The sequence below is a fragment of the Labeo rohita genome, chromosome 9 (genome assembly GCF_022985175.1).
Source record: "Labeo rohita strain BAU-BD-2019 chromosome 9, IGBB_LRoh.1.0, whole genome shotgun sequence".
In the NCBI taxonomy this organism is placed as follows: Eukaryota; Metazoa; Chordata; class Actinopteri; order Cypriniformes; family Cyprinidae; genus Labeo; species Labeo rohita.
In genome coordinates this window covers 41,539,771-41,564,230 of record NC_066877.1, presented here as the reverse complement: position 1 = coordinate 41,564,230, position 24,460 = coordinate 41,539,771, and the positions used below count along the sequence as shown (strand labels likewise).

The following is a 24,460-nucleotide window of genomic DNA, read 5'->3' as shown; positions in this document are numbered from 1 at the left end:
TACTTAGGCGTAGACACAACAAACGAAAATTGATACTTGCGTTAGCTTTTCAGGGAAGACAGCAGATGTCGCTAGACCGTCATGTGTGGGTGAAATGTCATCCGCAAGGAGAATTACAGTGATGCTGACTGGGTTAAGCATTTTAGGTTGTGTCGAGATACTTTCATGTCTTTGGCTAATGAACTCAAACCAGCTCTCCAAAAGCAGGTTGCAAACTGGCGAAAGCCAATTGATTTCAGATGGTGACTTGCTGCTGTGACAGCATTGCGTCGCCTTTGATACTAGGGACTGAGGTGGGTCAGACCCGGCGTATTTTAGGTCTGCTTTAATTAGGTCTGCGGCATTGCCTCTTTATACTGACTTCTGAGCAGACACAGACCCGCTTTAGAGCAGCCTTAAATCGGCTGTGTAAAGATGCCTTAACTCACACAATCAGTTAAATAATTGTCAATTATTTAAATTTGGAGCAAATGTATGTATTTTTATGGAAATACACACTTCTAGAAAAATGTCAAATTACTGTAACATTATACTACATTTTCTCTGTAAAAATTCTTTTCTTATTTTAAAACAGTGTAGGATATAACTGTTCAGTGTTTCCAGTTTATATTCAGAGTTATAATTCTACACTACATATTTGGATTTTCATTTATATATTTGGATTTCCTATAATTATTTCCTATTTTTTAATAAATAGATTCGTAACTATTGCAGACTGAGAGTGTATGGGTATTCCATTCCCCTAAGGCTCAGTGTAATTTGCTAGAAAGCCCCTCCCACCCCCGTTTATCTGAGCCCCATCCAGACCCATGACTTTGCAGGTTTGTTTAAGATCATGTGATTTGCTGAAAAAAAAGAGCTGCAATCTGACGTCACCGTAACCTTCTGATCCATTCTGATTGGATTACGTCTTGCATAATCATGTACTGTCCTTTATAAATGGGCAATGCAGTGACAAAAGAATATAGCAAAGAAATTCAAGAAAACAAGACAACTGCGATACAGAAAACTTCAGCTTGCTGTTTGGAAGTCAGCTCCCTAAGGTTTGACTTTTTCTTTACGTTTTCATTTATTCACTTGGCACACATTTTAATCAAACCACAACAATACATTTTTCTATCGGGAATGTTAATTTTGTCAGATCATTCCCAGAACATAGCTAAAAGGTTCTTTTTCAATATTCAGAATATTTGTTGTTATTGATTTGGTTTTTTTTTTAGGTTGTGCATAATCGTGCAGGTCATTAAGCTATGTTAATAGACATTCTAAAACGTTTAAAACGTGTGATGTGGCTTATTAAGATAATGAAGAAATAAATTAAGCAGGTTGTGCTATTTTGATGATGCTGCACTGCAGAGTTTGGATTAGGATGTGAGCACAACATGCAGTGCAAGAGCCAAGATGTTTTCATAGGGGTGGCCAGGGTGGGGCCAGCAACCCGTCTGGGATGGCACAGAAATCTTCATTATTTCAATAGGCTATAGAAATGTGTGTTGACTATAAAGTACTGGACTGTGCCTAAAACACAACTGAATACAATTAATTTCTCTTTAATTATAATTGAGATATTTGTGAATTAAGTAATAATGAGTGATTTATGTCAGTTTTGGTATTATTCCTCACCTCCAAGTGTTTTAATAAAGGGGGCTGCATGTAGTTCTTTCTTTGCTATTAGTGTCTGGTGGAATGTAAACTGCAGAAACTATTATAGATGTAAATTCTCTGGGCATATAAAATGGTCTGCATTTAACCATGAGAAATTCCAGGTTGGGTATCCAGTGAGAACAGCCTTCAGTCATCCTGTCTGCCTGAAGCAGTGTTACCAGGGTTGGGGTTTTCCCGCACAGTTGGGCTATTTTGAAAATGCAGTTGAAAGTGCAAGAAATTACAGAGCTGCGGGCTGTTTTTTTTTTTTTTTTTGACTACTTTTATAATATACTGCGGTCGCCTAAAGTGTATCTATAAACAAATAAAAATGACAATCCTTTTACTAATGTGAATAATACTTGGATTATACTTGCCAATTTAAGAACAGAGAGACGGATGTCACAAAGTATCTTTGAGTTTCACCCAGAGCATAGATGTTAAGGCTTTTACACAGCAGAAATGAACACGACAACAGCCAGTCAAAGGATGTCGCTTATGTCAGCGCCAATAGCCTTGTGGGCAGTGCACCGTCATGTGGTGCAGTTGCACCAAAATTAATACTATTTTTACTATTACTTGTAAGGAATATCATTAAAACCAAATATTTTTCATCCATCCATAAGGACAGATGAGGCGAGAGAAAAGGAGACAGAAGGATGAGGAGAGACAGAGGCGAGAGAGGGGAGAGAGGTAAAGAGGGGAAAAAAAAAAAAAAAACTCTTGGTCCGGTTCCCGGACACACTGCCGCACACTGGTCCTCAACCAGCTGAGCGTCTCTGAGTTACGGTGCCATGCGATGGTACTGGACGGCTCAAAAGTCCTCCGCCTCCCAGCAGATGGCGATGGCTCCTCCGGCAGAGAGGCCCCCTGTTCCCTGCTCCTCCCCAACATGGCGAATGGCGCAGACTCCTCCGCTCCCTCTCGGAGGGCAGCCACCCCTACTCGATCTCGGAGCACGGCAGCGAGCCTTCCGTCCCACCTATTGTACAATTGTTCCAGCACCACCGACCTCCTTAGCACCACGATCCCGCTCAGCAACGAGGGCTCTTCTGACAGTGTGTCCCTCCTTCCTCCCAGGTTTTGGCACCAATATAACGAAGTTCGTAGAACAGAAAGAAGGAGGCGGGAACCGGCGAACATTCAGACACTTTAATAATAAAATAAACAAACACAAAAGTAAAGCGGCAGCCCCTCACGGACGACTGCTGCACACAAAACACAAAATAAAGTCCAGGCCTGGTCCTCTCTTGTCTTCCCCTGTCGTCGCTCCTCCTTTTATCCTTCCGGAGCTCCTTTGTGGGACTCGAGACTGGTGAGTGGCACAGGTGTCGCTCATTATCATTATACTCCACCGGCCTCGTTCCATTCCCACGGCTCTCAGCCCCGCCCCACTTGTCACAAATGTCAATACCAATTTACTCCATACTAAAATGGGAAATTTAAAAAAGAGAAGATACTAAAATACATCATAGAAATACACACGTTTTTTTTTTTTTAAAGTCCATAGACATTTAAAAGTCTGCACATATAGAGAATAGGTGATCTCCTGTATTTTTCTGTTTGACACCTGGGGATTGTCAGTTTATCTGAGTTTCTCGTCTGGCTTCCAGTCCACTGCTCCCTGAGCGGTGGTAACCAGTTTCTAAAACTAGACCTGTATAACTTCCTAACAAAATCAAGACTCGTCTCTCTGCTAGTGGACACAATCCAAGAAGGGAGAAGGCATTGGAATATCCTTGGATGGTAACCCCTAAAACTTTAACAGAGTCACATATTTGTGTTCTGATCTATAGAAAGTGATGGCCAGGTTGGTCTCGGTTTCATGCGGGTAACATGTATGTAGGATATTACATTTTTTTTTAGTTGAGTTTCATTTTATGTTTCTCCACCCAGTTGCCAAGATCATGTAATGTCTGCTGGAGAGTACAGGGCTGATGAGAACTCCACCTCTGGGCCATGCTCATATACGTACTTCCAGTGGTCAACCCCGATAACGCACTCTTTGACGACGATTAGACATAAAATGACAAATCCATGGAATATGGCTAGGTCTCACTCCAAGGTCCAGGCACTGCACTGCTACTGTATGACCACAGCATCGAAGGCTTTGGCAAAATCAGTTGTGATTATTGTGCACACTGAACTTGGACCATATGCCTGAACTGCCTGCTACGCCATGGCTTCCCGGACTGTGTGCTCCGCCATGGCTCACTGCTCCGCCATGGCCTTCCAAACTGTGTGCTCCACCATGGCTCCCTGAGCTCCCTGATCCGCCATGGCTTCCTGGACTGTGTGCTTCACCATGGCTTCCTGAGCTCCCTGATCCATCCTGGTGGCCTTCCTTCTCTCCGCCCTGTCTGCCCTGCACCAGCCTCCAGGGCGTCCACCCCCCCTCCCCGGTGGATATGTTACGGCGCAAGACGTGCCTTCCAAGAGGGGGAGTAATGTCACACCTCTGTGGACTGTTTATGTTGGTTTTTCCCTCTTGTGCCCATATTTGGTTGTTCCTGTTTCCTGTCCTCGTTTAATCATCTTTAGTTTTCCTTGTGTCACCTGTGCCTTAATTAAGTTCATCGTTATCACCTGTCTTTATAAGTTGCATTCTGTTCAGTGTTTGGTGTCCGGTCTCATCAATGTATGCTTGTATCTACTCTCCTCCTGTGGATTTACCGGTTTTGGAATTACCTGTGGAATATAATAAAGACTTCATCTTTGACCTTCATCTTTGTTCGCCCCTTCCTTGCACGATACGTGACACCTAATTACTGTTAACAATCATTGGACAGACCGAAGATTTTTCTTTCTCCCTCTGCGGTGATTACTGTGTCATCATCAGACAGAATCGCAGTAGCAGAATATAGGTCGAACCACCTTTTTTCTGTATATAATGTACTCAATAATGATTATAATAAATATAGGTCGAGCTACAGCTAGCTGACCACCAGCCTTCAAGCTAGTTTAATTTATTTATTTATTTTTTATTTCCCCAACTGGACATACAGCCTGATTAAAACTAACTACTACCTAACTAAAGACAAAAATAACAAGCAAAACATCGAAATGGAAGAATGATTCTTCTGATTTTAATACATTCAATGTAAGCAGCGACTGAAAATGGATAGTGTATTTCTGTTATCAAAATCGCGCTGCCTGTCTCTTTGTGAGAGACTTCAAAACAAATGAGTGAAAGAGCATACATAAAGAAACTCTTCAGAAACACACTGAGGTAAAAATTCTAAATGTATAGTTTATTTATAACATGATGTAGTTCAGTAACATACCAATTGAGCTATTTTGCTGAATATTCTCACAATTGCAAATGTTATTGATTTTTAGTTCAATAAACTTGTAGTTTGAGTGAGTTATTAAGTTTAATTTTATTACAATTACATTCTCACAGCAGTGTTTTGCTACTAAATGATTCAGCGTTTTGAAACATATTAAATATTACATATATGTGTGTAATATAATGTGTACTGCCATTACAGGTTTAGGTCTTAAATTTCATTTCCAGGTGGTATTAAAAAAGTCTTTAAAAGTCTTAAGTTTCACTTGTTCATATCTGTAGAAAACCTGAAAACAACAACAACAAAAAAAAGAATTTATGTTTACATGCATTCTCAAAGTCTAACAAACACACGGAAAGCATTTCCTTCTATAATAACGGTAAAAGAATATTGTGATAAATATTGATATGATATTGAAAAGAAATATAATATCATAATATTTCTGGCTATACCACCCAGCCCTAGTTTTAAAAGTACTGACAATTAAAATGAAAGAAAGGGTAAAAGAAAAAAAAAACAAAAAAAACAAATATGCACATACTACATATAAACAAGTCTTGCTAAGATTCAAAACATAGAATAAATAAAATCAAAATGGTCATTTTAAAAGGGAATTAATGGAATAAACCAGCTGGAAAATAATCGGGCTAGTTTTTATTCCTTTTGGGCATATTTTGAGTAAGCTTTGAGCTGGAAATTTTTCTGAGACCTGGCAACCCTGGCCCGGAAAATGTAGCGTTCAGCTAACTCAATAGCACTCCCTGCTGAAAAAAACAGCCTAAACTATCTTAAGCTGGTCAAGCTGGTTTAAGCTGGTCTCCCAGGCTAGTCATAGCTGGTTTATCAAGCTGGTTTTAGAGGGGTTTTGACCACTTTTTTTAGCTGGTCAAGCTGGTTTTAGCTTGTCAGCCTGGTCTTAGCTGGTTTTAGCTGGTCAGGCTGGTCTTAGCTGGTTTAAGCTGGTCTTAGCTGGTCAGCCAGGCTGGTCTTAGCTGGTTTTAGCTGGTCTTAGCTGGTTTAAGCTGGTTTTAGCTGGTTTTAGCAGGCTGGTCTTAGCTGGTTTAAGCTGGTTGTAGGGGATCTACAGAAGTCAATTTAGCTCAAAGGGAATCATTTAAGACTGAACAGAATCTCCGTCTTACAGCGGATCAATGAACCGGCCAGTGATTCATTGAGCGAGCCGTATAACATCAATTCTGTACCAGATACTAATATCCAAAATATAGTGAAAACACTATTTATTAGCACGGTAACAAGGTCGGCAGTTTAAGACATTTATTTATAAGCACAAAACACAAGATACTTCTCTTTTCAATATGAATAGGAATTTATTGGATAAACCTAAGACATATAAACTAATCTAACACATAGATGCACATTCACACATTCATACAAGTTGCAGAAAGAGAGAGAGAAGAGGAAAGAATAAGCAATTGCTTAGACCTGAACAACCATCAATCATTTAATTAACCCTCGCGTTGAGTTTCTCAATGAGGTTATTAAACTTTATATAAAATGCACCAGTTCAGCTAGAATCTGGAGGTTGTACTTGCGTTGCCTTTGTGTTAAGGGGTTTCCTTTGATGACGTCGTTGCAGAAAGGGGTTCCCCAAGGTTGCTGATTGGTTGGAAGTCCGTGGTCATTGCAAGTGATGTCTTGGGCGTTGGCCGGAGGATGGAGTCGTGTACGCTGGTTGAAGTTTTGAGGCGGGCACGAAGTCTGTGACACGGCTTAGCGGCAAAACTTAACTTAGAACACGAAACTCTCAACGGAAAGAAAAGATTAAAGTAAAAGAAAGAAATGTGACGATCTCCTCATGTTTTCGTTTAGAGGAGTGGCTGGCGTGCAAGCCAGGAAACGTTCAAAGAACCCAAAAAGCAGCGGCAAAAAATGATGGCAAAAAGCATGGCTAAAAGAGATGGCACGAAGCACAAACTAAAAGCATGACTAAAAGCAATGGTTACAACCAATAGCTAAAAGCCAAAAGCAAAGGCTAAAAGCATGGCTAGGAGCAATGGAAATAGCTAAAAGCAAAATTTGATGGTGTCCTGTGGTTTTAAACTCAGTTTTGGACACATCCCAAAATGGTGTCTTGACCAATTAGATGTTGTCTTAACTCGGGATATTGCTATGTTTCTCCTCCCAAAACATAAATCGGCATGTTATCTTATCAGTCACATGGTCAGAATTTTCCCGCTCTTGCAAAGTATAATTTGGCCATGATTCCTATAACATGAATACAATGCATTTGACAATGAATTGATCGGTGGAAACATTCAAAGCATGAATTTTCAAACTCATACATACCAAACACGAATATAAACCCTTAAGCTATTCAATAGTTATTAAAAAGGACATACACAATGAGTGATTAGAACATAACAGACAAATGTGTGGGTAACATACACAGTAGGGAGTTATGCAATGGTCTGATGTTCATTCATAAGTCCTTTTAAGCATAATTTTGGTGCATATTTAGGTAAAAGGGACAGTCTCTCTGCCATTCTGTGAACTAAGGGCATGTTCCAAGGAACAAAGGAATTTAGAAGGAACTCGGTGGGGGAGCACCACCCAACAAAGTTTCTTCATGTGATGGTCCTGATGTGCTGTATCTTTGACCATTAATCTTGGGTTTCTTGCCCCAAAATTGACAATCTCCTTCCTGAGTTGGGATTATCAATAATTGTGTTCATTTGTTTTAATGTTGCAAGTTGTTCAAAGCTGTGAAAGTTGGTTGGTTAGGCTTACTTCAGGCTGGCTGGCGCCAGGGTATCCTGGACAGATTTATGACGTGGTCCTGGGCCTCTTTGTGGAATTTGGCTCTTTGGTTTCAACCAAATGTTCTGATCGAATCTTCCATTTGTCTGATTCGCTCTGATACCCTACATGGTCTTAGCTGGTTTTAGCTGGTCAGGCTGGTCTTAGCTGGTTTAAGCTGGTCTTAGCTGGTCAGCCAGGCTGGTCTTAGCTGGTCAGGCTGGTCTTAGCTGGTTTAAGCTGGTCAGGCTGGTCTTAGCTGGTTTAAACTGTTCTTAGCTGGTCAGCCAGGCTGGTCTTAGCTGGCTTTAGCTGGTCAGGCTGGTCTTAGCTGGTTTAAGCTGGTCAGCCAGGCTGGTCTTAGCTGGTAAAAATGTTTGTTTGATGATTGATTGATTACATAGTGTCTGCCCCAATTTTCCTGACAAATAATGCGACAAATAAGTAATATGTTTACCTTTAATAATCTGCAGGACCACAAGGAACCATTAAAACAATTTTTATTTGATCTTACAGCCCCTTTAATAACAAATATTTACAAAATAATTGGAATGATTACAATTCTAAAACTGTATTAACAATTAATGGTGAAGATGAACAATAACAGAATTCTAAATATATTATACATTCTCATTTTTCTTTTCTTTTTTTATTATATAATGTATTTTTTTGGGATATGTAATGTTTGTTTCTCTCTCTTCTCTCTCTCTTCTTTCGGGCTCCTTTTGTTTCCACCAGTCATTGAAACAGACTTAACAACAAGTAAAACTACTTTAACAAACAAACTATAGTGTAATGTCTTTGTTGCAAATTTTCCTTTTTTTTCCAGACATAGCCTGCAATAATTTAGAAACATGCCCCTGATAGTTGTTCCTTTTATTGCTAAAGTGTGTGTGTGTGTGTGTGTGTGTGTGTGTTGCTAAAGTGTGTGTGTGTGTGTTGCTAAAGTGTGTGTGTTTGTGTGTGTTAGGGTTACATACATACCCAAATATACGTACATACAAATATATATTATATATATATATGTGTATATATATATATGTATATATATATATATATATATATATTTGTATGTATGCATATATATTTGTTTGTATGTATGTATGTATGTATGTATGTATGTACACACACACACACACATACAAATATATTATATATATATATATATATATATATATAAAAAACACAACTGATAATAAATCAACATATTACAATGATTTATAAAGGATCATGTGACACTGGAGTAATGAAAAGACTAGAGTAATGATGCTGAAAACTTAGAAATAAATTACATTTAAAAAAAACAATAATTTAAATTGCAATAATATTTCACAACATTACCTTTTTTAAAAAAAAATTCAATTTTCTGTATTTTTAATCAATTAAATGCAGCTTTGATTAACAGAAGAGACTTATTTAATAAAAAAACAAAAAAAAAATCGTACTAATCCCAAACTATTGAACGGCAATGTAGATAATAAAAGAATATATTAAAAGGAAAAAGGAGATCTTGGTATGTGTATATGTCTTACATTTCAGAAATTCTGCTGACAATCCTTCACTTTGCAAATAAGAGTGGCAACTTGAGTTCACTTCAACCGGTTTCTTCTGTACCATTTGTCCTGTTGTTTTAGATGGCACTTTTCCTTTCGACTTCTTTGTTCCTCTTAAATATCTACAAATCAGTCAGGAAATATGTAATTCACATTAGTTTTAGCTTTTGAGATATCTGAATCATTCTCCCTTAAAAATCATCTCTCTTCTGGAGTTGAGAAAGATCTTCTAACACATCTACATGTAAAATTCAGGTATTCAAGTTCTTAGAATGCAACCATTACCTTTGAATGAACTCCAAATCTTCGTCTGTCTCCTGGTAAGGTTACTCCGGAGTGAATATATGCTGCGAAAAGGCCAGACAGGAAGATGGGCTGAATTAACTCATTCTTTAAACCAAAGTTTCATTTCAGCGCCCCTGTAACAGATGACTGCTTGTGCAAATTTGATTTACATCATAAAATAATCACGAGAAAGTGTGCTGAACAACACGACGTTCCCGTGAATCACAACTGTTACATATAGATTTTCACAACTGAAATCCTCCCGCGACCGCGCTTCTTAAACCCGGCACAAGTCTCCCTCGTGCCCCGCGGACCGAGGATTCGTTAATCTGCGGTTACCGCGAATGTAGACACCTTAATACACTACTGCAGTTACCAAGCATGAAAAATTAAAAGTAAAATAAGTCACTTACCGCAGTTGTGAATCGTACTTACTGCTGCTCCCGAATGTCGACCGTTGAAGAAAATCCCGCCTCTGTAGATTTAAAATTTACAGCAATATGCTGCACTTTTGCGTCAAACCACCACGTGATCAGATTATGCTTTAAGCACTTCTTGTTAAAGATATTGGGTTTTTTTTTTTCTCCTATTGTTTTTTAATTGCAGGTGATTGTCATTTGTTATATAAAGACTGTGTTTGTTTCATTTATATTCTGTGTAAAAGTCTATCTAATACCGAAACACTCCTTAAAAATAAAACAGCTGACTATATTTGACTATAACTATGGTGAATGTATTTCTTCAGACAATAATTTAATCTGATTTGAGTTCTATGCTGATTTTTTGAGTGCTAGCTTGATTTTATGCTATATTTTATACTACAATTTATTTTAGACTCTTCTCAGATATATTATCATTAACAACTAGAATAATTTAAGATGTATCATCTAGCCTACCTGATTATGATACTAAACTTACCTTGAATTGAACCTTGTCAGTAAGTGAAACAAACTGATTAATTTGTAATTAGGTCAAATGGACACCAGCTTGGTCAGGCTGGGAGACCAGCTAAAACCAGCTACTTCCAGCTTAACCAGATACATAATGTATCAGGCTGGTTTTAGCTGTTTTTTTCAGCAGGGTTATCATTAACAACTAGAATAATTTAACCCTCTGGGGTCTGAGGGTGTTTTGGGGCCCTGGAGAAGTTTTGACATGCCCTGATATTTGTGTTTTTTTCAGTATCTTAAAAACATATTATTGGCTAAAGTCTGGTTACACTGTAATCAGCACAAACTGGGCTACAAAAATATGTAAGCAACATGAATGTACATGTTTGTGTTTTTGAGAAAACAATGTTTATGCGTGGTTAGTAAAAATCTATTTTTTTTTAAGTCACTGAAATAAGACCAAGAAACGCATTCAGAACATTTGAGCACAAGACTTTTGAGAACTGTATGTGGTAGGCTAGAGTTTTTTCTACGAAATGATGTGAAAATCATCTCATACAGTCGTTCACAAAAAACAATATACTTCTTTAAATTTTCTAAGACATGTTTTGTGATCGAAAGGGAATATGCAAGGGAGTGACAATAGGCACTGAATATTTAGGGATTCACACCTGAGAGACAAAAGGCCCTCCTCTAATGGCCCATCAATGAGACTGTGACTGTCAGGTAAGAAACAATGTGAGAAGATTTAGAGATTGGGGTTTTAGATTATCTGCATTTTATTTACAACACAGTATAATATAAACATACATTCCTGTAATTCCTGAAAACTGTTTTCTGAATTCTGTTCAACAAGTAGCACAAGCAAATCATACCTGATATTTAAGTGCTTGCAAAACTCATCATCAGTAGTCAAGGAACTTGTTTTACCAATAGAAAATCAGTGTAGTTGAAGATCTGATGTTGGTACAGTGTTCTCAGAGGAAAAGTTTGCAGGATTCATCTGTTGTGCAGGTATCAGATCACAAACAACTAAAGCAAAACAAAAAAACATATGTGAGCATGTTCATATCAGGAGCAATTTAAAGCATCTTTGCTAAATAAAAACATTAGTTCTATAATTTCTATCCCAAAAAAAAATATTCATATAGGTATCTAGTCACTAACATAAATAAATGAATAAATCAGTGCGCATGTTGATAGGCCTGGAGCAACTATATTGTTACTTCAGCAATCACTAATATTGCCCATGTGATTTTATAGCTATCATATGCACACATGCTTTGTATTTATTATTATTATACAGTACAAAAACAACATCTGAGAAACTAATTTATTATTAAGCACATTATGTACACGTTTGATTAGATATTTGCAGAGTATTCAACAGTAAAGACTGGTCTAGATATTCTTAGATATTACTTTCATATCGTCTAAACATTAGCCCTACTTTAATGTCAATTTGTTTATTAAATATAAATCATTCCTGAAAAGTTACCTATGATATTTCAAAATGTTGCACTCAATTTCACACATTTTAGTCAGGAATTATAGTTTTGGAAAAAGTCCAACTAGTAAATGCATTCAAGTTTATGTCTCAACAACACATTATCTAATGCCAAAAAGAAACGTTACTTACACTGTATAAGATCCTCTCGTCAGCTGCCTGTAGCCGCGCTCGCGTTCTGTTTGTGAGATAAACAAGCTCAGCCTGTTCCTCTCAGCGCGTCCTCATCCAGAGTAAATACAAGGATTTTTCCTCTCAGTATCACGGACACAAACGGGCAAGACAGGTATTTCAACAAAGGTATGTTTATTTAATCACAGCAGAGCAAAACGTGAAGCAGAGGTGAGTGGATCTGGTAGGACTTGACTTTGACTTGAATGATGATAGAATGATGATACTCGATACTTTGTTGCAGGATGACTGGACTGGATCCGATGGCTGATCGAACACACACACACTGCTGACTGAACTGGAGAGACAAGGACGACAGGACTAGAACACAAGAGAAAACAGGTAAGTATTCACAGGTAGGTATAGTTTGTGACTTCTTGACGATAGGCACAATGAGTCCGCTTCGTATAAACGAGCCCAGACAGAGACTGAAGTGTGGTGTGTGCTTAAGTAGGTTGACTGGTGATTAGGTGCAGATGCTGTGAGTTAGAATTCCGGTGATTGAGATCGCTGGGTGTGAATGGTGGAAGAGCCTGGCCAATCCGTGACACTCAGCGCTTTCTTCCTAAAACGAAAGTATCCAACACAAATACGTTGCTGCTTTGTTTACGAGTTGATGTGGGCGGTCATTTCGCGCATCTTTCACGTGGATGTTTGTAATAACAATAGCGCCGCACAGCGCATAATCTAATTAGCGGTAATGAGGTCAGATGGGAAAAACAGGACATGGTATTGTTTTCATACGGATTACTTAAACATAGAATATGTTTTCGATTAAACGTACTCCATTTAAAAGTAGACATTTCAAGCTTTCTATAGACATATCTCTGGTGTTTGTGTGTCATGTATTCGCTGAGTTTCAGTTCATTTTAGTGACGCATTTCAACTGGATATTCACTGGGACTGAGAAGACTGAAATGACACCCTGTATATTTTCTTTATTTACAAAAACCACAAACATTTGTTGATATGTTGAGCATACACAAATAAAAGTAAACTTTCTACAGATTCAGGTGATGTATTACTTTTATGTGTCCAATTAAAATTGAGGGAGCAATTCAAGTTCTTTTTGCTAACATCTGGAAAATATGCGAGTGCTCCCGCCGGTGCCTTAGCCGGCCCCAGGACGTTAAGATGCATCATCTAGCCTACCTGATTATGATACTAAACTTACCTTGAATTGAAACTTGTCAGTAAGTGAAACAAACTGATTAATTTGTAATTGGGTCAAATGGACACTAGCTTGGTCAGGCTGGGAGACCAGCTAAAACCAGCTACTTCCAGCTTAACCAGCTTAAACCAGCCTGGCCAGGCTAGGAGACCAGCTAAAACCAGCTACTTCCAGCTAAAACCAGCTAAAACCAGCTAACTAGCCTAAGTTAGCTTTAGTGGAGTGCCATTATTCAGCCATTTTTTTTGTAAAAAACATGACATTAGAATCCATAATTCTCTTGTTGCTTGTGATGTACAGATAAAGCTTAGCGTGAGATTCGCGCAATTGTCACTTTTGTCACACTCTCACGCCACAAATCCATTTTCTCATGCAGTCAAAAGCACCCTCAGTTACAACTGTAATAATAAGATACTGGCAAAACAGATTTGGTAAAGCCTCCAGTGCATATTTGTGTTTGTGCTCTGGAAATCACCAAAAGATTCAATTTACAATGTGTTTTCGTAGCGCTGAGCAATGTAGCCAGTCACAGACATATTTGTTAATTTCTTGAACACCTGTGATGGGCCATTCCATTCAAGTCTGTCTGAATTCACTGAACTCTAAATGCCTGATTTCTTTCCCTGTACACTTGCCAGTCCTCTCACTGTAAATAAGAGGTTCATTGATTATAAAGGAACTTTGTGAGATCACGATGAACTGAAGTGACACCTTTTTAGTGATTATCAAGGAAGGGCTATTTGCTCACTTCTAGGCTACATATAATCCATATAATACATATTCAGAATTTGAATAAAAGTGCAGGACAGAAGCCAGAGTGGGGCTTGATAATCCTCCCCAAACCTTGCATAGCTTAGGGCAGAAGGGATGCTGGACATTGCTTGTAGTAGCGGCACTGCTCTGCTGCAGCATCTGGAAGCGAATAAGGCTCCTGCGGGAGTGGGTACAGCTGCAACATCCGGAAGGGGAATGTGGCTTCTAGCCAAGCGCAGCGACCCGCATCTATAATGGCTTGGTCGATGTAATGATGGTTGAGAGAAAATACTTAGAGCGGAATGACGCTGTTAACTAGGGATGTGATGATAAATCGTTGCAAAGCGAATTGAGAAATGACTCGAGATTTTCCGAACACATCGCGATTCTTTCTCAAATCGATTTGGAGCTAGATTAGAGCACTATAGACTGTTAGAGGTTCAGCGGACTGAAGATTGGGGCAGATGAGGCTTTGGGAGAGGAGATTTCTGACACCGGGGTGAAAGCTGTGGGAGAGACCTGATAGTACATAATCAGTGAAATGAGAGTCAGGGTGATAAAGCAGTTCTGAAACAAGAAACATTTGCTGGTTGGATGAGGTATTTAGAAGGCAAGGGACGTAGCTGGTGGATTGGGGCTAAGATGGTTCGGGGCAGGGGGGAATGGATGGGTTGATAAAGGGGCATATGATGGTGGAGTGGGAAAAGGATCGGCAGACCGAGCCTGACATGTTGCGGCAGCCTAAAAACACTCTGTTGTGAAGTTCAGTGTCCAAAGCCCCCTAGTAAGGACACTGATTCCATTGGGCGCATTTAGAAGCCAGACACCAAAGCGAGCACTAAGTACCAGCTCCACCCAAGTAGAAGGAGCTGCCCCAAAGACGTCCAGGCGGCTGTCAGTGACTTAATCTCTTCAGCCAAAGACCTGAGCTGCATACCCAAGAACTTACCTGTAAGGGAAGGGCTAAAGATGCCTGACCGTAGAGCAGAGCTCAGACTTCGAATCAGAAAAGAGATTCCTTTAAGGGATATAGCCTATAGTCTAGGACAGTTCCTAGACCTCGGCTTGTCAACAGGGGGTTTACCTACTGCTCTGCGTGACCTAGCTTGAGGAGCTGGTCGGGCAGGTCATCGGCACCCTGTTCAGAGGTATTGATAAGATACATAAGTCGAGTGTGGCCCAAGGTTCCGGGGCCAAAGAAAGAAAGGGTACGAAGCTAAAAGCGTGATCCCCACCATACAGAATTTTAGAAAGAACACAAGAAGGTAGCGTGCGTTCTTACCACAACATGGATTTTAGAATGTGCCCGGCAAGCCTCGACTCCGAAATACCGTTCACAAAAAGAGGCTCTGGGAAGCAGAGAACACGAATCCCAAATTAGGGAGGTTCTAAGCTCTCAGGGAGCAGAATCGTGCTCAAAGTGACCCTTCTGTAAGAGGGGAGCACTGCAAAGCTCAATATTGAGCGACCTGAATGGGTTGCCCTGGAGCAAAGGAAGTAAACTTCTCTTAGGACAAGAGGAATCTTAGTTGCTCAACAGGGTACAGCATGCTCACAAGAGACTCTCATACTTTGAGAGGAGTGAAAGAAGGCTGGTTTAACATCATCCCACCAGAGGCTACCACCTGGAAGAGCCAGAGCCATAGGGAGCGAAGGCCCTTCTTTCGATATAGAGAGGTACCTATGAGCTCCAATTAGGAGTGACATGTTCACAGAAGACCCCAGTGAGGGGAGCATTACCAAGCTCATGCAATGTCAGGGGAGAGACATCACAGGGGCAGAGAAAGAGGCCTAAAGACCTAGGCTGCTGTCTATGGAGCTTCCAGGAGACCAAGGCCTATAAAGCCCTAACGGGTCAGTGCAGCCTCCGCACAGGCAAAACACATCGGGCTGCAGCAAGCGGCCGATTTATCAGATGAGATTGTAACAAAAGCTCAGTCCTAATAACCAAGGCGAGCATTTAGCAGCCACAGGGTAGATACCTTGCCAACAGTGGGGAGAACCTGTTCGTTCTGCCCAAGAATAGTGTGCTTAAATGACCCTACATGGTGAGGGAAGCACTGCCACGCTCATCTCCTGACAGGAGAAATATAAGGTCAGAAACGAGATCTAGTGACCTAGGCTGCTGATTCTAAGAAGCTCCAGGAGGCCAGAGGCCTTCAATACCCAAATGGGGTAGTACAACTTCTGTACACACTAATGTGACAGAAGCAGAGACACATCAGGCGGCAGCAAGCGGTCGACTTATCCAATGTGACAGCCATGGAACGCACAGCAGCTGAAGGCTAGGTACGTAACCTAACATAGAGAGAAGGAACAACCCTTTCTGCCCAAAAATGGCTTGCTTTAATGACCCTGCATAAGTGAGGGGAGCACAGCCCTGCTCATCTCATGTCAGGAGAGACATCACAAGGGCAGAGAAGAGGAATAATGACCTAGGCTGCTGATCCTATGAAGCTCCAGGAGGCCAAGGCCTCAAGTACCCACATAGGGCATCTTCCATACACACCTAATGTGATGGAAGGAGAAACACATCGGGTGGCAGCAAGCGGCCAACTTATCCGATGAGGTTGTCATAGAGCATCAGCAGCTGTAAGGTAGGTACCTAACCCCCCAGGAGAGGAGGAGGACCTACCCTCTACAGTGAAGGAGGGCGTGCTTCAAAAACCCTGTCTTCGCGAGGTGAGCACTACCATATCCTGAGATGAGCATCCAGAAGGGGTATTAGAACGTATTAGAACGAGATCCAACATCGAGGTGAATCGAGTCGTTCTTAGAGAAATTAGTTAAAAACTACTCATGTGAGATAAAGTGCTCTAAGTGCACCAAGACAACTCTCCATGGAGGTTTTTAAGTGACCCTCAAAAGTGAGAGGAGCATTGCTCAGGCTCAAGGAGACCAGCATAGCAGGGAGGCCGGAGGAGGCCTAACAACCTGCAACTGTTACCTAGAAGAGCTCACTAGTAAGAGGTGATCTCTAGCCCTTTAGTTGGGAGCAGTCATGCTCAAAGGTGACCCTCAAAGGTGAGGGGACCTTTCATAGCTAGGCTCGGCCAGATAGAGGCAACTTATCGGGGGAGGCAGCAAGCGGCCAAACTACCTGATAAGGAGCTTAATGGACGAATAGTCTAGGAGGCTCAGAATTCTTAGTCACATAGCTGAGATGAATCCCCCTGGCACAATGAGAGGAATATGCTCATGACAAACCCTTACAAAAAGAGGAGCACTTCCAAGCTCAACCAGACGGCGGCAGCAGCAGACTGGCAGGTTACTCAATTAAATGTTAGGTGGAGCGCCGCAGCGTCACTGTGAATGGCTCAAACCCCTCGGGGTGAGACCTGAGTAACGTAACCCGACTGGTATACAGCAATATCAGCCAGGGAACCAAATGGGGGAACCACACATCCCAAAATCGCAGCATAATAATGAGGACCTGATGGCTAAGGGACCCTGCAGAGGCCCAGCCACTCAGCTGCCTAGTCCAGTAGGTATGAAGCCGAAGAAATGGGCCATCTTCAACCTGGATCTAATATTGATGAGGTGAGATCGTCAACCAGCCAGTGACAGCAAGAGGTTCCAACTGCAGAAGGTAGATGCTTGTCAGGATCCTAGCCCTAAGAGTCCGAAACAGGTCCAAGAAGTGCTGCGGAAAAAGAATAGTTAGTGAACAACATAACTAATAATAAAAGATGAGAATGGATCAAACTCACAAAACCATGGATCCGGGTCGTCGCTGGTTGTCCGGACTCTCAGTAGGTTGTTCTATAAATGTAGAACTAACCAAATGCATCATGGATCTGAATGATGACTGGGTGGATACCCTGAAACAGGAAGCCCCTCAGGGCAGAATGCAGACAGAGTGTCTTAGTAGGCCTCTAAGGCATGTGTGTCCAGCCAGGGTTGTCCAGGAGCATCCTGCGAGAAATAATTTCCGAAGAGCTTACCTGCTAAGAGGACCGAAGCCCCAGATGAAGTGCTGTAGAGGGGACCTGAAGGCCAAGAGATCGTTTTCAGGTGGATATAACAAAGGCGGATCCAATTAGACAAGCAGACCATAACCATAGTCAAAAGAGAGGGAGTTCTGGAAGAGGACCTACCTAAAGAAAGAGAAAAGCAACAGACAGGTCCTAGAAATACAGCAGAAGAGGCTAGACACACAATAACAGGGTCGTACTCACACACTGTGGTTCCCGCACATGACTCCAGTTAGGCTTTAGGTAGACCTACTTGTGAAGCTGCCCCGACCACGATAGTGGGCCATCTACTTACAACCCTAGCAGGGGAGATGGCACCATCTAGGCAGGAGCCCAGAGAGACCGCTGCTTAAATACTCTAAGAGGGGAGCAATCACAATGTTAGCAAAAGGATATCTTAAACAATGTGCATAGGAAGACTACCAGAAGGGAACCAGCAGAGATTAACCTGACCACAAAGAGTGGGCTGTCTACTTATAACCCTAGCAGGGGAGACAGCACTGTCTGGGTGAGAGCTCAAAGAGACCGCTACTTAGAAAACTTAGAAAAGGGAGCGATCACCAAGCTAACACATAGCTATTCTCAGATTGCTGGCTCTAGGAGAGGGGACCATGCAACTGCCAGAACCACCAGCAGTGGCCCGTCAAACTATGAACCCAATAAGGGAAGACAGCACCATCTCGGCAGGCTCCAGGAAGCTACTTTTAAGAACACCAAACAAGGGTCTTAACTAGCACTAAGGCTGTGCAAACAATCAGACGCAACCACCACACACACAGCCCCAGCCAACACATAGCTATCCTCAGACAGCTATGTTTCCAGGAGGAGGCAGCTTAACACAACCTAGCTTCAGATAGCTGTGCTTAATCACATAATCACGCTGAACTATAACCACCCTCAGATGGCTATACTAAGAAGGTCCCCTTTTTATTTTCTGTCCATAAACCCGATTACTGGCAGAAAATAAACACCACAACCGCAACATGTAGCATGTATTCAGCTCCCTTGGGAGTTTAACATGCTCCGCCCATGCGCCAGATTCCCCGAAAAGGTTCGAGTTCCTCAAAGGGGAACACTTCATTTATAATTTTTCAAAACATTGCAATATAAACAAATTGAATTGTGTTCCCTTATAGTAATCAAACTGGCCCTTGTACACTTGTTGGCCCCTTACCCAACCTTAAACCTACCAGTAACCAGAGGCGTTCCTACATGAAGTGGGGGCCCCAGGCAAAATTAATCAGTGAGGGCCTTTTAAAGTATTTTTTTTTTGTTAGTGTATCTTTGTTACCTAGTGATATACAGTCATGGCCAAAAATATCGGCACCCTTGCAATTCTGTCAGAAAATGCAACCCTTCTCTCAGAAAATTGTTGCAGTTGCAAATGTTTTGGTACTCACATGTTTATTTATTTATTTATTTATTTTTTGTTTGTATTGGAACACACACACACACACACAAAAAACAAAAAACAGAAGAAAAAGTTAAATACAATGATACAATTCCACACAGAACCCAAAAAATGCACCGGACAAAATTATGGACACCCTTAACTTAATATTGGTAGCACCTCCTTTGGAAAAAATAACTGAAATCAATCCTGTAACCTGTAGCTTCCTGTAACCATGAATGAGTTTCTTACACCTCTCTACTGGAATTTTTTGATAGTGTGATTACTATCTTACCCACACCTGTTACTTGCCACAGGCGTGTCGAAATACAAATTAATATTTTTTTTCCAGTCCATTTTTGAGTTCTGTGTGAAATTTTATCAAGTTTGACTTTTCTTCTCTGTTTTTTTGTGTTGTTGCAGTGCAAACTAAAACAATAAGCACGTGAATACCAAAACAATTGGAACAATTTTCTGAGAGAATTGCAAGGGTGCCGATATTTTTGACTGTAATTATACAACAAATGAAATATGGACAAAACTCACCTAACAATATATAAATGCACAAAAGAGGATGCACACTCTTTCTCACTCAAAATCAAACCTATGCACTCAAATCTATAGAACTGTCTTCTCTCCTGGAATTAATATTGCCAGAAGCCTATCAACCACCAGACCTCCATGACTGACTGATGAAATAACACAGAGAGTACCTTTCAAAAAAACAATCAGAAAAATATATTTCATTTTTAATTAATTAGGCTGCTCATGGAAACAGTGATGAATAGAATGTTTCATATTCGGTTTGGAGTGGAATAGAGTGTGGGCAGAAACATACATTTGTACCTATGCTTACAGTTGTCCTGTTTCCTCCTTTATTTTCCGCTTCAGGCTGCCTGACAGATTTTTTCACTTTATGTTTAACATGCATGTTTTTGCGTGTCTGCGAACCTTTTCAGTTTATTCCTAAATTGCGCAAATGCAACTTCCATAGGAATGGATAAAAAACGTTCAGGTCTCGTGCATTTTCTCATCTACGGCATCGCGAGGATGTGCTGCACCTGTTTGAAACCGGCGGCCGAGGCGGCAAAAGCGTACCCAGTATAACGAAAGAGGGGGTCCCATAGGGGGGATGGAGAGATGTCGCTGCGTGTTATATCTACAGTATAACATTCCTGTTGGTTTATATGGTTGGCTATCAGGGGCCCCGATGGAAAATTACGGGCCCCAGGCATTTTCCTGCCTTGCTTGCCCCTTTGATATGCCTCTGCCCATACCACCAAACCTGTCCCTAACCCTACCCATATCACACATCAACAGCAGCAGATGTGTTGTGCATAACCAAAAGCTTTTAATCGTTGTATATCATCTGTTAAAGTCATTTGTAGATTTTCAAGATGTACATGATTATATGAATTAGAAGTTTAACGACATTTGTAAGCATTTTAATTTACAAAAATGTTAATTTTTAAGTAATGTTTAATACATTTATTAGTGAACATTAACAAGCACATTATTTCATGTTTCTAGATATGTGAAAATATATGAACTAACAATCCGTTAAGCATAACATAATGTTTATTAATAATTTATTAACGAAATTTTATTATAAAGTGTTACCGTAATTTTCCACACATGAACTCATACCTCCATCCATCACGTTTCTGATGCTTGGACAATGGATTTAGGCACAGGGTGACCTTATAGGTCATGGAGAGGCGTCCACAGGTCTCATGCAGAATGCCAGTGGTCCACCAGAACCTGCACACAACATTAGCACACATAAACAAATACACCAGGTTCACAACTACTACAAGGTAATAAAAAAAAAAAAAAAAACACCCCGAGCTTTAGCTATAAACAGGAAAGATTGCCAAAACATACTGATAACATTCTGTAGTCCTGTAGGTAAGAAGCACAGACAATATTCATCTTTATTCAACTTTGATTTTATTAACTAAGAAACTGTCACAAAACAAGTCTATATTTCACCTCTGGAAGTTGTGCAAAATGAGCAAACACTTGTGAAAGCATTTAGCGGCATTCCTTGCAAGGTAGAAATAGATCAGACATATACCTACAGTAGAAACCATGTAGGTAATTTTTATACCATAGGCCTATGTGTGTTTTTACTGGTTATCATGATATATGCTACTATGGAAGACCAAGGGTTAATTTTAATTAACTCAAAACAGTCAAACAGTCAGCATAATTACATTTCACCACATAAAAATTAGGTTGTTAAAATTTACAGATGTTACGGTTTTTGATAATGAACATGAATTTACATCTAACAGACGTAATCCTGCATCCTCAAGCTCCAGTCAAAAGTGCATTTCTAAGAGCCAATCTATAGAAGGACTAAAATAACAGTATTCCGTCGGGTCTGTGCAGTTGACTGAATGTTTGACTTATTCTGTGTTGCAGGTTCAGACACGATGAACGGCATTATTCCCAGGAGCAAAGCAAAAGGCACTGACATCTGTGCATTTAACAACAAGTATTATATCATCCGCTCTGACCTCGGCTGCTATATGCAAACAAGTGATTTGAGTAAAGGTTCAGATATCTTTATTTTCAGTCTGCACCCTGCCTGCCAAAATGGAGACCATTACATTGGTGGAGATAGCTACTTTCACATCATCAAGGGCAATTCCTGCCGCAGAGTCACAAGCCTGACGACGGAAAACAATACTGTAGTTTACAGCCTTCATCCCAGCTGCCAGGGTGGAGATCACTACTTCGCAGCTCATGGCTATTTTTACATCATCTTCCAAAAAAAAGGCACCTACCGAAGAACAACAAACATGACTAAAGACTCTGAAGAACTCGACCTGCATCCCAACTACAGTGACGGTCTGTATTTCTGGGGCCCAGCAAACTACAAGAAAACTGGCTGCTACTTCCTCAAGCCCACCTCAGAGTGGGGAGTTGAGTTCTGCACCGGTGTTGATCTCAGCAACGACGAGCACACTGCTGTCTGTGCTGTTCATCCTAATGTTCTTAACTTCCTTCCTGGTGGGCTCTCAGTAACTAAAGGCCCAGCCATTGGCATGTGGGAGAATATTGAAACTATAACTAATGGCAGCAATGTACCAGTGACATGGCAAAAGAAGATCACTAAAAAGGTTGGATACAATAAGGAGAAGATGACCCAGATCACTCAAAACTGGAAGAAAGAAACATCAGCCTCGATTGAATATGGAGAGCTTGCAAAGTTAATTGCGAAGTCGCAGTTCTCCTTTTCTGCAGAACACGGAGGTTCACGTGTCGGCACTGAAAACGAAAGCTGGAAGGAAGCAACTGAAGAGGAGGAACTGCTCAACTTTCAGCTGAAGCCAAAAGAGTCTCTTTATCTGTGGCAGCACAAACTGTGTCTTGGTCAAGAACCAGTGTTGTTCTGCTGTAATTTAAAGATTACCAGTGAGCCAAACCCTCCAACTTCACCCGCACGACCATGAATATCAACATTTCAGGATCGCTCAGCTCCAAGGATGACCAAGTGCTTTTCAGTTCAATACATTAACTATACATTCTCAAGCAATTATATAGATATATGCATGTACTGGTTCTGGAATCATTTAATATAGCAAATTCAGTAACAGATGATGTAACTACAATTACTGAAACGTTGTGTTCATGATAAAATCTGACAAGGCTACTTTAAATCTCGAAAGTCTTGGTGTTTTTGCTGTCATTCTGTTTCTTTACACTGTGTTGTCTGGGAATGTGGATTTGTTAAACATACACAGACATCTGTTCAGATGTCTGATGAAAACCTGACCAAATGCCTGTTCTTTTGTGGTGTTTAGTGTACATCTCATAAGATTTTATTTTTTATCTTACTAAAGGTGTGTCAGCAATCACACCAGGAAGCAGAGGTATATTATACAAATCAACAGGTTTATTGAGATCGACAGATGCAAATTAATCTCCCTGACAAGGTGAAAGCTAGATGGGGACAGAGTTTATTTGTTCCACAACAAAATAATGTCTGAGAGTTCCTGCCCTTTTATTATGGTTAGACAAACTTTGAAAATTCAATTTTAAATAAATTCAGTTTATTTATGAAGCACATTTAAACTCAGCCTTGGTTGGCCAAAGTGCTGTACATAGATTTGAAAAATTACAATAAAATAGATACATTTTTAATTCTGCAAACGCAGAAGCTGTTCTATGAAGGTTTGATGATGGAACAAACAGGAGGTGACAGCTGTTTGGAGACTGAAGTGATCTAGATGGATTGTAAGTGCTGTAACAAGCAGATCAGTGTGATTATTTAGAGGGTAAATTATTAACAGCTTTATAATCAAATAACAGCATTTTTAAATCGGTTCAGTATCAGACTGGTAACCAAGCGTAGGATTGGTGTGATATGGTCACGTTCCCGTGAGTGGATGGGATGCTGCTTTCTGCACCATTTAAAGGGGAGAAATGAAGGAAAAAGGTAACCCGACATACAGTGAATTACAGTAGTCTAATCCTATAGAGATAAAAGCATAGATGATAGTTTACCATCTTTGCTGGCTAGCAAAAGTTGTTTTCATTTTTAAGCAAGTTACTGTAAGTTTAAACTAACAAAGACTGGCACTAACTACTATTGTCTCTGTAGAATCCTAGTTCTTTAATGTCTGCGGTAAGATGATGCATGAGGGTGCCAAGATCAATACCGCTATCATCCGAGTGCTCATTTTGGCAAAATTGGATGATTTGGGTTTTATTATCATTAAGTAGCATATAAAGTTGTTAGTGAGCCACAGTTTGATTTCGTGGAGACAGGCTTCCAGTTTCTTAATTACCAAATTCTCATGTCTCACAGTTCAAACCCATAGATTTTGTAACATTTCATCCTTTGGTAAGTGGTGGAAGCTTCTGGAAAAAGAGTATCTAGCACAACGTTATGTGTTTCTTTCCACAGTGGACACATCTATTTAACAGATCGAACATGGTACCCAGGGCTCGACATTAACCCTTGTCCAGGACAAGTGGATTTTGTGAAGGGGCAAGTGAAAGAGAATTTCAAGTAACAAGTAACCTAATTAAAACATCAATAACAAACAATAACTAGGGCAGCA

The 24,460-nt window shown here is 40.4% G+C and overlaps 1 protein-coding gene across 1 annotated transcript; it reads left to right on the top strand.

Annotated features, from left to right (window-relative positions):
- The first annotated feature begins 920 nt into the window (after nucleotides 1-920).
- Nucleotides 921-23,053, top strand: LOC127171050 (uncharacterized). Its single transcript, XM_051119471.1, has 2 exons — nucleotides 921-1,043; nucleotides 21,813-23,053. The coding sequence occupies exon 2, from the start codon at nucleotides 21,824-21,826 to the stop codon at nucleotides 22,844-22,846; it is 1,023 nt and encodes a 340-aa protein (XP_050975428.1). The 5' UTR covers nucleotides 921-1,043; nucleotides 21,813-21,823; the 3' UTR covers nucleotides 22,847-23,053.
- The last annotated feature ends 1,407 nt before the right edge of the window (nucleotides 23,054-24,460 follow it).